Source organism: Numida meleagris, chromosome 9 (genome assembly GCF_002078875.1).
Source record: "Numida meleagris isolate 19003 breed g44 Domestic line chromosome 9, NumMel1.0, whole genome shotgun sequence".
Taxonomy (NCBI): Eukaryota; Metazoa; Chordata; class Aves; order Galliformes; family Numididae; genus Numida; species Numida meleagris.
Genome location: NC_034417.1, coordinates 13,717,240 through 13,731,154, shown reverse-complemented (window position 1 = coordinate 13,731,154; position 13,915 = coordinate 13,717,240). Strand labels below are relative to the sequence as shown.

The 13,915-nt window shown below is 43.5% G+C and overlaps 1 protein-coding gene across 9 annotated transcripts in view; it reads left to right on the top strand.

Annotated features, from left to right (window-relative positions):
- Positions 1-13,915, top strand: part of AKAP13 (A-kinase anchoring protein 13) — a 197,250-nt gene that overhangs the window by 74,790 nt on the left and 108,545 nt on the right. For all 9 annotated transcript variants that reach the window (XM_021407540.1, XM_021407539.1, XM_021407535.1 and 6 more), the window contains one exon: positions 3,842-4,138. In XM_021407540.1, the coding sequence (XP_021263215.1) occupies positions 3,842-4,138 (297 nt within the window). The remainder of the gene's footprint in view (positions 1-3,841; positions 4,139-13,915) is intronic.

Here is a 13,915-nt window from a genome sequence, read left to right as displayed (position 1 = left end):
CAAGTTCCAGTAAGTGGCCTGGTAAGGAATTCTGTAATTGAAGACTTGTTGTCTTGCTTTAAACAATTTTTAAAGTGTGGGTTTGTGAAGATGAGGAATTCACTTTATCATGGCAGAAGCAACTGCTGCGCCAATCTCTGTGCAGACTGGAAAGTTTTATAATTTCTGTATTTTTCCTGCAATATCTTGGCAGATCTGAGAACAGCTCCCAAGTATTGTGTTGCTTCTAAATCTGAAGTAATTGAGGACCAGGAGAAATGGGGTAAAATTCAATACAAGAAGAATTAGGGGGCTGATTATTTGACTTTTATAACAGGCTAGCATATAAATGATGAAATTTCATACTGTGGCAAAAAATGTACAAAGAAGAGAACAGCATGGATGCCAGCACACAGCCTGAGACGTCAGCAAGTGGCAATGGTAGAAACACTGTCATGTTTGTTGGAAAAGTTAGAATTCAAGTTGGAATATTGCTGGATGGTAATAGTGTGGCAGTGTTCAGTATGTTACCATTTGCTTTGGATCGCTTGTTTGGCCAGATGTGCAGATTTCTGGAGGAGAGCGAAGGCAATCAGGAGAGATGTTATGCAGCACTGCAAACCCAGTTGAGCTCTAAAATGCCTAGATTTCTCCTGCTCTTCATGGTTGCACCCATGTGTGTAATTTATTCTGTCCCCCATGCTTTGAGCCTTCTGAAATACAAACCTTACAGGTAGGCTGTAAGCAGGCCAATGTTTCATCCTGACTCACCCAGGTTTTTCACCTTTTTAGCGAGTCTGAAGAGGTTTGTTCCACTTTTGGAAAGGAGCACAGCAGTGAATGGCCATCTGCTCTGGTGCTTGTGATGCTGAACACACTAGCTGTGGGCTGTGTGATGGATGCTGCACACCAGCACCATACATAGGTCCATCCTTCACCCTGTTAAGGGAAAACCCTGCTGTCTGCCCGCTGGAGTAGAAAGGAGACCATTCAGAGCAATAGCATCTGTTCCAACCCTGCCCTGAGTTCTTTGTCATCTTGGGCAAGTTCCTTAACCTCATGGAAACAGCTTTGGGCTTTTTGTACAGATGATAACCATTTATCTCCCAAGAGTGCCAGAAAGCTGAGCTCACTTTTCCTGACACTGCTTAATGTGCTCTGGGAAAAGGGCTGCTGAAGTTCAGCTGTTATTCCAGGGTAGGAAGCAGGTCTTTGATGTGGAGAGCAGCCTTGCCACACTGAACTGCTCCTGCAGAAGGTCCTGTGTGTGCTCGGGTGTTCGAGCTCTTTGCTGGTGACGTCCCTGTGGCTTTTTCAAAGCAGGGGGCAGAGACCTCTTGAGCAATCTTTTACTATTTGCCACGCTTGTTACTTAATTGCTCCTCCTGTGTTTGAACTCTTTGCCAAAGTCAGAACCTGTCCCAGACTCTTAACCCCCAGTCTGACATCTTGTCAGATGTAGGGAAGGAGAACATCAAAGCATTGTGAGGGGCTGCCCTTTGGAATAGCATTCCCAAGGGTTTAGCAGGATGCTTGTTTGATCCTGTCAGATGTACGCGGATTGTTGGCTTGGGCACCTCTCTTTCAAGGCTGCATTAGGTGCTAGTGGGGCGTTCAGGGGAACCACCACTGGCTGCGGATCAGGATGTGGCCTGGTTGTCACCTCTGCTTGCATTGTGTCTGTGCTGCTGTGGCTTTGCTTGAATGTACTGCAAGCCTGGAGTTCTGTGTGTGCCCAGTGCAAGTGTATCACAGCTCATCCAGTCTGATGTGCTGGTTGAAGGCGACCACGTTTTTCTACTGAAGTTTCTGTTGCTGTTGTCACGATGGAGAAGCTTTGGCTGTCCCATGGAAGAGGTGTTTGTCTTCCTCACAAAGAAGTGACTATTCTGCAGTGTTTCTCTGACCACAAGCAGGCTGTGCTTGCCTTCCGCTTCACTCCTGAAAGTCAGCTGGCTTTCTGGCAGAGTTGCTGTTTTCTAGGTTGTTTTGCAGATGGGAATCTTATGGGAATAGGGAGAAAATAGCTTAAAAAGAGTAAAAACCAAAGGTTTAGCTTTTCTCATGCGATTAAGCAATCTTTTATTAGGGTTTCTTTTTTTTGAACTTTGCATTTTAGCAGACTTCCACTGCTTTGCATGAGGGAGAGCCAAGTTCACAGCCCTCGAGTCGGCTTTCGCAGGATGGCTCCTCAGGCTGCACGCAGCTCAGGGCTTCGGTGGAGATTTTAAACAGTGTTAGTATGTCTCCTTGGCTCCTTGTTCTGCTATCTTTAGGAAGAGCAATACAAGAAGTTATACAGGGAGGTCTGTAGAGTTCTACACTGAAGAGAAGTTCCCCCCAAATTGTGCCTTCTGCTTTGGATATTTGAGGCTGCCTCAGTGAGGACGGATGGAATTTGTGATGGAATTCCTTGGGGCCATTGCCAGTCCCATCAGTTGGTGATGAATTAAACTCTGAATGCATATGTAATTTTTCCAAGTTCTTGCTGCTTCAGAAGAGCATCCTGTGCTTTCCTTCAAGTGAGACTTATCCATAGCTTCCAAAGAGCCTCCAAAGTAGGTCTTCCCACCCTTATTCTTTGTGGTAATGTCAGTGTTAGTATGTCTATTCCTTCAACTTTCACATCATTTTCCTTTGATACTTTTCCAGCTGCACTTGCTCTCCTTAGGAAGCCGCACAGCCTCATCTCTGACAATTTTGGTGCTACCCACAGTGTCCTAATAGCAGTTTTGACCTCTCAATTAACTTCAGGATTGCCTCTTTCAGCAGACAAACCTGTACAGATGCCAAAAGCCTCAGAACAGATTTGGAAGGTTGGCTGAATGGCTGCAGAGATTAGGGATGTATTTTCCTTTTGTGAGCGAAATCAACAGCAGAGAGCCTCAACACAAGAGGGAAACTTTCCCACTGACCACAAATAGGGGCTTAAATGGAGTTTTCAAGCCTTTAAAAATAAATCGTCATTTTGTATTTAATTAAGTAGGGTTTCATGAATGTGGTTGGATGCTGAGGTCATGTGCAAAAAGAAGCTTTTCCAGTAATTAGTGAAGGGTCCATGCTGTTCTGGCAAAAACAGCGCTGACGTCATGCTGACACTGGAACAAGGAGCTGTGCCGCACGGTGAACTTGAAACACGAACCTTATTATTGAAGGGGCATGTCTGACAACTGCCAGCGCTGGCTTCTTTGGGCCCTAATTAAATCAACGTATCAAACTTCTACCATCTTTGTTTGGTAAATATGGAAAGTAGCCATTTCAGGTTTTTATTCAGCAGAAGCTTCGTTTTAGTTCTGTGTTTCAGGCTGTCTCTCCCAGCTCTTGCTGCTTTGTAGGTCTGTGTGTTGGGTGATGTTGCAGTGGGTTGCTGTACAAGCCAAGTGCTGTGCCAGCTTTTGGAGCAGGAGCTTTTCCAGCTATCCAGTTCTGCTTTCTGATGAGTTCCTGAGTCCTGTGGAGCTGGAAAGGAAACGTTTGTCTGACCCTGTAATCTAGCTGATTGGATCATAACTCCCATTGGTGCATTAGCAAAATCATTACTTGAGTTACCAAGTACTCTTGAATTTGCTTGTAGCTGATCCAAAATAGGCCAGTCAGAGCAGAGCTGCTTAGATACTTCTTGCTTTATATCCTGCCAAACAAAAGAATTACACATCTTTTAAAATCTACACAAAATGCTTATATCTCTACAAACACATTAAGGTCCCAAGAAAGCTTCTAATTTTTAAGAGTTGTGACTCTTGATAACTTGTATTTATCTGACTTAACATAAGGTATATGTGTGTCAAAAGAGCTGCTCAGTTGTGGTTTTCTTCAGTGCTCAGCTATTCTCCTCTACCATTTCCCTTGGTTTTCTTTGCAGGCCATGACTGCTGTGAGACGGTGAAAGTGGCACTTTGTGCCTCTAAGGAGGGTCGCCCTGTTCTGGTGGTGGCGGAAGAGAGCTTCAAGTTCATCCAGGATGAGGCCTACGATGCAGCCCAGTTTCTGGCCACCTACGCGGGGAACCAGCAGGCACTAAACTTCACCCGCTTCTTGGACCAGTCGAGACCACCTGCTGCAGATGTGGACATTTTGGATGAGAAAGTGGCTTTGGCATTTCGACACCTGAAACTGCCTGCAGAATGGAACGTGCTGGGAGCAGATCAGTCCCTCAACGGTGAGAAGCACGGGGACGTGTGTGAGGTGTGGGTGGGAAGAGGGGTTAAAAGCCTTCTGCTCTGGGAGCCATCCACGTGTCTTTCAAAATATTCACTGGTCTTTATGCACAGAAATGCTGTATACCGACGTGTCCTGCTGTGTCTGCGTCCTATGCTTTGCACTTTGGTCACCTTGAAATACATGTCACCTGTGTTTTCTTTATCTTCTGTTATAAAATAGGACACAATGTGGTAAATGGTCAGCGTTGCGACACACGCAGGTAGGGTTTTTTTGTCTGCACAGTGTCACATTAGCATCACGCTTCTCCGATTTCCTGAACGAGATGGGTCTGTGTAGGAAGCCTGATGCTTTGGCCTTGTGCCACAGCCTTGGTGTGTTTGATAAACACTGGTTTTATAGCACAGGTGCAAAGGAACTGTAATGTGCGTAAAATGCGTTTGATTTCTCTTGAAGAAGCTGGCAGGCTGCCTGCAGGCAGCACAGTTGATGCCAAAGCACCCTGAGGATTGGTCCAGCATCCCTGGCTGTACAGCTAGCTGTCTGGTGAACACAGACCTTCCCCAAAAGGAGCCCAGATAATTCGTGGAATAAAAGAGAGTAAAAGTGGGAAAGCCTGGCTAACGTGAGCCCTTAACCGTAGTAGTGAGTGCTACTGAGAGCTTGTAAATAGAGGTCAATGCTGGCCCAGAGCCTCTAGTAAAAGCAGCAGAGCCAGCACGTTCAAGATGCTGTGACATGCCTGTAGCCTTGGAGTTCTGCTTTTATTGTTTGTCACAGGGAAGTTTTAAGGAAGCATGCTGGTGCACTGTGGGGCTAATTCCAGTGTCGCTGTAAATTTATAAGGTATTTTGGCAAATAGTTTCACATGAGGAATGTGGCTGTGAGGCATTCGCTATCTATTATGGGATACATCAGCCTAAACACTGCAACAGGAATGAGACATGGCTTGTTCAGCACAGAGGCTGCAGTTCTGCCTGTCCTGATGGTTTTTTTTTTTTTTTTTGCATGATTTTTTCCTGCTTTAATTGTCACTGCCTCACTGACTGCTTTTGTAAACATGAATGCACGGGCACGCAGTCAAAGCAGCATTAGCAGACGTTCAAAGATGTGATCGTATTTAGTGGTTTCTGGATAGAAATTCAGATGCTGTTGTCTGTTTACCAGGAGATAAACACTTGGTAGTTTTTTCCTCTCCGTGAAAGACGCTGATGTTTCTTTTTGCATTTTAGAAAGCTGTGGTAAGGCAGGAATTTCTGCTTTATTTAAGTGGTAAAAATATAGTAAAAGACTGGCAAAATGCTCTTAATTAATGAAAACTTCGGTTGAAGCCCTGAATTATTACTAATTTTGCAGGAAGGCTCAGATCCAGTTTCTTTTTTTGTCTTTGGTTCCTCTTTGGAAAAATCAGTAGTTTGGGAAATCAGCCATAAGATTTCCATTGATGTACTCAGCATACACTTATGTGCCTGAAAGTCACCATGGTATGGGTTGTGGGTACAGCAGCAGTAAACGCAACTTGCATTGGTCCCATAAAATGTTCCCTTGCAGTAAGTTTTTTCATATGTAACTGAAGAAGGGCAATCTGTTGATGTCTTGGTCTGTTTTTCATCTCCTGGTCGGCTTTTTGTCTGGAGGCAGATTACTCTGGTAGCTCTTTTTCAGTAAGCTAATCATACGTAGGGACTTTTGGGGAATTTTTGTGATTGTGACAGGAAAGATTTGTATATATAACCATCCTTCTGGTCATGTAACCCTGTTTTGGGAGAACAAAGTTGAAGAGATGTCTCTGATTCATGATGGAGAGCTACGTTAGGAAAACTGCACCTCTGTGGTGGTGGTGCTTAGGGCTAATCTGGGTTGGGAAAGAGGAAAAAGCATAGCACAGATAGAAACTGGGGGAGCATGAGAACAATTATACATATGTTCTGGCCAGTGCCCCTCCAGTGGGAGCGCCCGTCTCTCATTGCATCACTACCTACGAACAGTTATTTCATTCCCATTTTGCTAAATGTCACTGCCAGATACTTCAAATAACCTTCTTGAAGGAGAAAACACTATAGAAATGAGAACAAAAGAAAATGTCAGATCCCTTCTTGAAAGACTTTCACGCTGCCTCTAAGCTGGCATTTCTCTATGAGCTCTTGTGGGTTGGAAACAAAACGCTGCTGTTTAGCAAAACCTCTGAAAGTCAGAGCGAGCGGAGAGCCTCAGCCAGCAATCTGGGCACAGAAGTGCTGTTACGAGGTGGGCATTGCTGTAAAGCATGTTTGAAAGGAGATATTTCTAAGGGCTGGAGTCAAGAGAGAGGTGTGAAGTGGCTGCCGTTCTGCAGGAAGAGCTTGGGTGGCAGCTCCAGGGCTGAGCACAGCTTGGTGGAGGCTCGTGAGGAGGGGCTGGCTCTGCACGGGCCTCTCCTTCCTTCACCCACTCCCAGCTCTTCCAGCAGAAGGCAGGGAGTTCATTGCTGTCACGCTCCAAAGGACAGGGAAGATGCTGCCATAACACTGAGTAAGTAAAAGTGCAGCATTGTTGTGGTCCGAAGCTATGTAAGAACTATGCGCTTGCTTATGTTTTGGTTGCCAAACCAAGGTCTTCATTCTTCAAGAGTTTGCCATTGCTCTGGATTAAAGGCATGGTGCGTTCGTATAGCCAAATTGCTAAGAATGCATTGTTTCAGCTGCGGGTTAGAAATACCTCTAACATTATTTAAAACTGCCAGAGGACATTTGTAAGCATTCCAGTGAAACACCTTCCTTTTTTTTTTTCCCCCATAACCTACTTAAGTTTGCTATTGCCATTCAGCAAGAGAAGTTTCTTCAGGTTCAGTAATCCCAGCAGTATTTCACACTAGACTTTCTTTACGTTTCTTTCTTTTTATCTCTTTAGACATCATTTTCGTTTGAACAAACTGAAAATAAACTCAGCATGTATTCTTGTATTGTTCGTCAGTGTATTTCCAAAGCCCAGTATGTTCATGTGCAGTATTCTCATTTGTTTTATTCTCACTGGTCTGGAAGAGTAAAACTTCTTAGTGCTTAAAACGAAACTGCTCCAAAATTAAATGCATTGTGCAGTATTGATTAATCTAATCCATATTGTAATATTTTTGCAGATATTTGGTTAACATTGCTCAAAACCAGTATTTATTAATTTATATTACTCTGGTACAATGTAAAAGTCTAAAATAGTCTGATCACAGTCTCTAGTTCTTCACGTAAAATCTCTTGAAAAAAGTGGATTCATTTGGATCTCAGCAAGCTCTGAATGAACCCGTTGTGCCAAATGTAGACCAGACTCTCTTTTTGTACAACTTGGGCTTTGGTGTTCAGCAGCCAGCAGCATGGAGCGTGGTACCCAGCCTGGTCCTACCAGTGGCAACTTTTTTATGGATAACTTTCCCCAATAAAATACATATATAGGCTTTATATACATATATATAAAGCCTATTCTCAAGCTTTCTTTGCATCAGCTGCTGTCAGAGGGGGTACTCAGTTTCAGGGCATTTTGATCAGCACTCTGTTCCTGTGCAGAAGCAGCTGACTGAAAAGTAGAGAAGGGAGCAGTGGAGTTTGGGTCCTTTTCCAGCAGCAGCATTGGTTGGCGGTGGTTTTGCTTTTTGATTTTAGGATCTTGTGTGTCTGACTTCTAAATGGCCTTCCCAGTCTCTACCTCTTATTTTCCTCATTCTCCATGAACCCACCTGCTTGAGGTGCAGCCTCCTATTTGCTACTTGTAGAAGACCCCAGAGAAGCCTTTAATCCATATTTTAGAGAAAGGGCTTCAGAAAGACTTGCAATAACTCTTCAGTAGGTACCCTGTTTATCCACACACAAAAAATATTTCACAGGGAATGCTAAGCTGTTGTGCTAGTTACGCAGGTCAGGTCATGGGACTTGGGAGGCACCATGTCCCACCTGGTGCTTCCATAGCAGAACCAGGACTGGGAGCCCCTAAATTCCCTGGCTCCATCACAGAGCAGGCAGGATATTTGTAACCATTTGATTGGGTGAACAAAGACAGAAATCCTGGCACTTGTTGAGACTGCAGGATGGAGGAAGTGGCACCATAAAGTCGTCATGGTTGGAAAAGACCTTCAGGATCATCAAGTTCACCATTCACAGTGCTGTGTCTTAGGACAGAAGCATGTCTTTGTGTTGCAGGGCTTTGACATGTGTAGGTGAGGGCTTTGCATTCCAAGTCCAGAGTGCATCTGAACTGCCTTGGGCATGGGTGTCTCAGCCCTCTCCATGCATGCTGCCGCTGTCCCTGGGCAGCCAGGTGAGCTGCGCTATGCTCTTTGCCAGCTGTGCACTGTCCCTTCCTGGGCTTTGCCCTTAATTGTCTGTCAACTCATGTGAACTCAGATGGCATCCCACATTTATTTCAGACTGTCCGTAATTAAGGATGGCTTTTGTTACCATGGTGTTCCAAACACAGCATTACTTTCAGGTGCTGTATAATCATGTCTGTCTTAATTATTGCAAGTGCGCTGTAACTTTCTAAAGAACATAGTTGTTAGTGCTGTTAAGCATAGGGTTATTTACTGTTCGCTGTGACATTTGGAGGGCTGTTGTTGAAATTGAACAGATGGTTACACTTTATATCTAGAAATCAAGGTTTAACATGTATTCTGAGGATACATGCAATATAAATGCAGGACTGTAATTTTCTATTTTAAATGATTAAGCAGAAAATAAACTAACTAGAAAACCAGAGCAGAATATTTGGAGATATGAGTAATGATTATGGTTTGTTTGTGCTGCAGTAGGGAGAAAAAGAAGGCAAAAAAATTAGGGAGGATTTAAGGTATGGAAAGCTTAGAGAACTTAATCCTTGGGTTATCTATCAGTAGTGAACAGATCGCTTTCAAAACTTCTTTTAGGAAACAGTCTGTTCAATTTGGTCATCAAAATAAGTGGTGAAATCCAGACGGATGGTTCTGATTTTGACGGTGTGAGTTTTTCAGGTTGGTGCTTTCAGAGTGCTGTGCTGATCAGCCATGAGAGCAAGAGATTCCCCATGAGAACACTGGGAAAAGCTGTCCCTTTGATGAGCTGCGGGATTGCAGGCAGATAACCAGAATACCATCTTACCAGATAAAACACTTAGCAGCTCCTAGGCCTTAGGAATGCAGTTACTGACGTCTTGAAGACGTCTTGAATATGTACAGCTTCCCAGAAGCACTGACTAGTAAACATCCATATGCAATAATGCTTCTTGAGAAATGAAGCTCTGTGAGCTCACCAGGGAGGAGGCTGTTGGGAAGAATTTGCCTTGCCCCAGTCTGGTATAGTTGGAGTTGTGTTTAATAACGGTGCATGAAACCCAGTAGGACTGCAGCGTACGATGCAATGGGCTGCATCATTAGAGATCAGAAAGATCTCTAGAGGGTATCGAAAACAGAAACAGAGAATGTCTGAAGAGAGCAGTAACAACAACAACAAAAGCCTTATTAAAAAGAAAAAAGCTTTCAGGAATAACTACAATGAAATTAGGAGCTACTGTTTTTTTCCACTGGAGCATGATAAAGGGATGTGGCTGGTGATATTTTTCAGACATGAAGCTTTAATCTGTTCATCTCCTGCACTCCCTTTATAGTTTCTCCTTGGATGCTTTCAGGATAGTAGTTACTAGTTTTCTTTTCCCTAGGTTTTGTGTTCTTTCCTATCTCCTTCTCACCTTTCTCTCTGCCCTCTGATAAAGGATTTTATAGTGTAAATGGGCATGATCTTTTCTGAGCCAACAGAATGAAGTAGTCTGTTCAGCTACAGTACTTGATAAGATGAAAAAAAAAATATTTTCCTTGCCTAAATTTAATACCCTCTGCAGTGCAAAATGGGCAGCAGAAAATACTTGTTCAGCCGGTGTGTGTGGCTGAGAAACCATTGGCATGAGGGTGTTTCTGTTCCCTTAGGTGTTAGTGGGAGTAGGGACATGAAGGCCCTTTAGCATGCTTTGAAAAAGTCTTGTTTGTAAGATTAAAAAAGAATTGCCCACATTTTTTATTAACTGAACTTGAAACTCCAACCGCTGTGTCTTCACCTTGACCTTCCTTTAGTACCGTTGTCTTCTCAAGCCTTCATCCGGGAGCTCAGTGCCAGGTGACAGCTTGTTTCTGGGTTTTGCTCGAGGGTTAATGTGAGCACTGAGAACCCTTTCAGCCAGAAACAAGGGGAACAAGATTTGATGGTAGACTTCAGAATTGCTAACAATTCATGATTTTGGCTGAGAAACAAGGGAAAGTCACTATCAGAGGAAGACTAATGAGATATACTTTGAGCTCTTCCAATCCATGGCTTTCTCTTCCTCACTGAGCTGTTTCAAGGTATGGATGGTAAACGGAGCCATTCAGTGTGGGTTTCTCTAATTAAACAAACAGGAAATTTTAAAAAGGAATATGGTGGTTAGGTTTTTTGTATTGTCTGTTTTTTATTTTTTCTTCTGTTATTTGATCAGAATTAAAATGCAATTTCTTAGTTAGGAAGCAGTTGGTGTGTTCTCACATGTGTCATACCCAAACCTTTTTTTCTACTTCAGTGCTTTTTTATTTAGTGCTAAAAGCACCTTAAGCCTTAATCATTTACAGTTAGCAAAGTACATTTGATATTCTTCTATGGAAATTTTGACCTTAGCTACTCAGATAAACTGTTCATGTGTCACAGCTGCAAAAAAATACATTAAAATAATACATCTAAAGTCTTCTGTTTTGCCAGCTGGATTAGAGTGCCCTGCCATTATGGGACAATAATCATATGTTTCAACTCTTGCCTATTACTAGGAAACGAGAAAGGAACAAAAACAACTTTGGTCTTTCCAGTATCGTGTGTCTTGCATTTCCACAGTTTCCTAATTACAACAATCTTTTTGTTGACATTCAAAAGACAGCCATTTTAAGATGAGAAGCTCATGCCTGACATGTACTAGGAGAAGGAGCTCTGGCTATTGCTGGTTAAAGCTTTTGTTGTTCTTTTATAGCTGGGAAAGGCATTTTGCACCATGACAGGACATTGTAATCATTGACTAAATTTCCAACATCCCATGCTACAAGCTCCAGACCTTCAGAGCTGGGTTGGCTGAAGGGATGCTGCCCGTCCTCCTTCCATCTTCATCCTGCAGCACTCCCATACTCAATGCACACCTGCTCTTGTCTTGTTCTGAGCAACACTGTGCACCAGTAGATGTATTTGTCACTGTATATTAGTAGTTAATCCAGTCCACAGATGGCACACGTCTTTTCACTGTAGCTGTGCAAGTTTTAAACACTCCAAAACCCTCTGAAGCCATTGCCCAGGGCCCCGCAGTTGTTGTGTGTGCAGCACTTTGTCTCTTTGCTGCCATCATCCATACCCATCTGTTAGGATGGCCTAGAGCCAGTCTGTATGTCAGACAGCTCCTTTCCAATGGACCTGGAGAATGAGTTTGTGTGTTTAATATGCTCAGGATGGCAACGTGCCATGTCTTCTTGTACACATCTTCCATGCACATTGTGACTGCGCAGAGACACTGGGGCAGTGCCAAGTTCAGGTCAGTCGCATTTGTAGCCACCTCCACCCACCTGTATCCACTAGTTTGACAATAGTGAAGATTGTTTTAAAAGAGTGGAGAAAAAAAGGTAGGATTTTCAAAAAGTGCAGTCAAATGAGCAGATTAAATCACCTGAACATTTGGGACAAGTGGGAGAGGCATTTCCTCTATGGGAATACATGTGGGGAGGGGCACCCAGGTAGATCAGGGGATGCATGGTTGCAGGCACCTTTTGAAACTTGCAGTTGGTTGTGTGTTTTGATTGGGGAACCAAGAGCTGGTGAGCAGAAGATGCTGCTGCCTAACTGTGCAGCTCTCAGCTAAAGGAGGAAGAGGCACTGTGATCCAAGAATCCATGTTTATGCTTTTCAGGTCTGCCCTGGTGCAGTTCTGTTTGTTTCGGTTAGGAAGATGATGTTCCCTTTCAACAAGGCAGCGGGAGCAGGAGACGATGCCTTGCTGCAACAGATGTGGTCAGACCAGCGCAACATGTTCTTTATTTGGACAGCAGGCACTTGCACCAACAGAAGTGCTTTGGTGCTTCCTACAGCCGTGGCAGGAAGAGTTGTACTGTTTTAATTATGCTAGCTGACTGCCAGTTTATTAGTGCAGTTATTGGAGGAGCTCTGTGCAAGTTCACAGAGTGAAATTTTGGGCATGTGCTTTCGCTCTGGGTAAGGCCAGTCCTGTATCCACACTTTCTCCTTTCTGCAGCCTTGTCAGTACTTTTTCCCTTTCATCTCATCTGTACGGTGTGTTATTTTTCTTTATTTCTTACGCCCAAAGCTGGCAGTCTTAACTACCTTGTTGGACTGTTTATTTCTGAAGCACGACACACAATGGCACTCGATACCACAATCCTTGTTGTTACTCTCCCATCGACTGAGAATTTGTCTGCGAGTAAGACCAACTATTTCTTTTTTCTCTGATCAGCTGGAACCTCCATTCAGACATACCCATGTATTCAAGATAACATGGTTTTGCTTGACAGTAATAAAACGATGTTAGGGAGGAAGAATTGGTTTGTACCCCAGAGACCCTACTTGGAGTCATGTGGAAGACAGACAGTGCCAGAAAGCTTTAGTTCCTGAATACAGATCAGTTCTTCGGGAGCTGATTCAGAAAGTGGGGAAAACCTGTGTGTCAGGCAGGCATAACTCCCTCGTTCTGCACTGGTTTTCACTAAAGGTCTTAATGATGTCCCTTAAGAAAGCAAGCAAGAAAAACAGCAGCACACCAAAGAAGTGATTTCTCTTGGGGTGTGCTTCTTGGGGAAAAAATAATTAAATCTTAGAGGCATTATGCACTTGCATTTTTAAATTTACTATGTAGATTTGGCTGACAACCAAATTAATAACCCAGCAAATCATTGCTATGATATTAAAGGTATTAAACCATTGGCATGGTTTCCTCAGACCCAGCTGGTGCATTTTTGTTGTTTTTGCTGGTGCCCGTCAATACTGAAATCCTTTGTTAATTAAAAGAACAAATTTTTATTTCTTGCAGTTTTTTTAACCCAAATGCTTTCGCTCTCCCTGCAGAAGTAGCGCGCTTTGATCTGCAAATGCTGTATTTCAGCAGTGCATCTGGAGCCCATTTCTGGTGGAAGCTTTTCAGAGCAATGTTCTTGGGCTGCAGCTTTTAGAGTAGGGGGATACTTTCCTGAGATGAAAGCTTAGGCTCAAGAGTGACTTTTACCGAATTAGAAAGTCACGGTTATTAAACATAAAAAGCAGCAGAGGAGATTACTAGTTTATAAATGCTGCTACTCAGAATTATAGAGCTACTGCAGAAAGCTGAGAAAAGCTGGGCTAAGGCACAATCAAGCCAGGAAATCAAAAGCCTCATTTTTATGTCCATATGAGAGGCTAAAACTGTTCTCTTTTGTAACTGCTCTGCATTTGTTCTTCAGTTGTAATTGATTTTCTTCATGCCTTGGGACAAATCAGTGTTCCGTTAAATAACATAACTCTTAGACTCCTGAAAGCTGGTCCTGGCCATGAGAGCAAAAAAGGCTTGGATATACAGAAAAATGTACACCCCTGAAGATGCCAGGAGCTGTAGGGAAGCCCTGCAGCTCTGTGGTTGTCGCGGCTGTCCACAAAGCCCTTCTTTTCACATTGACTTCTGTGCTCTTTCACTCTGACCCCGAGAGGTCCTGAGCATGTTCGGTCCCACTGGAGCCAGTCCCTTGCTTTCAAGCAGCGGTCTCTCCTGGATTTCTCAGCCAGCTTGCGCAGAGTGTGTTTTT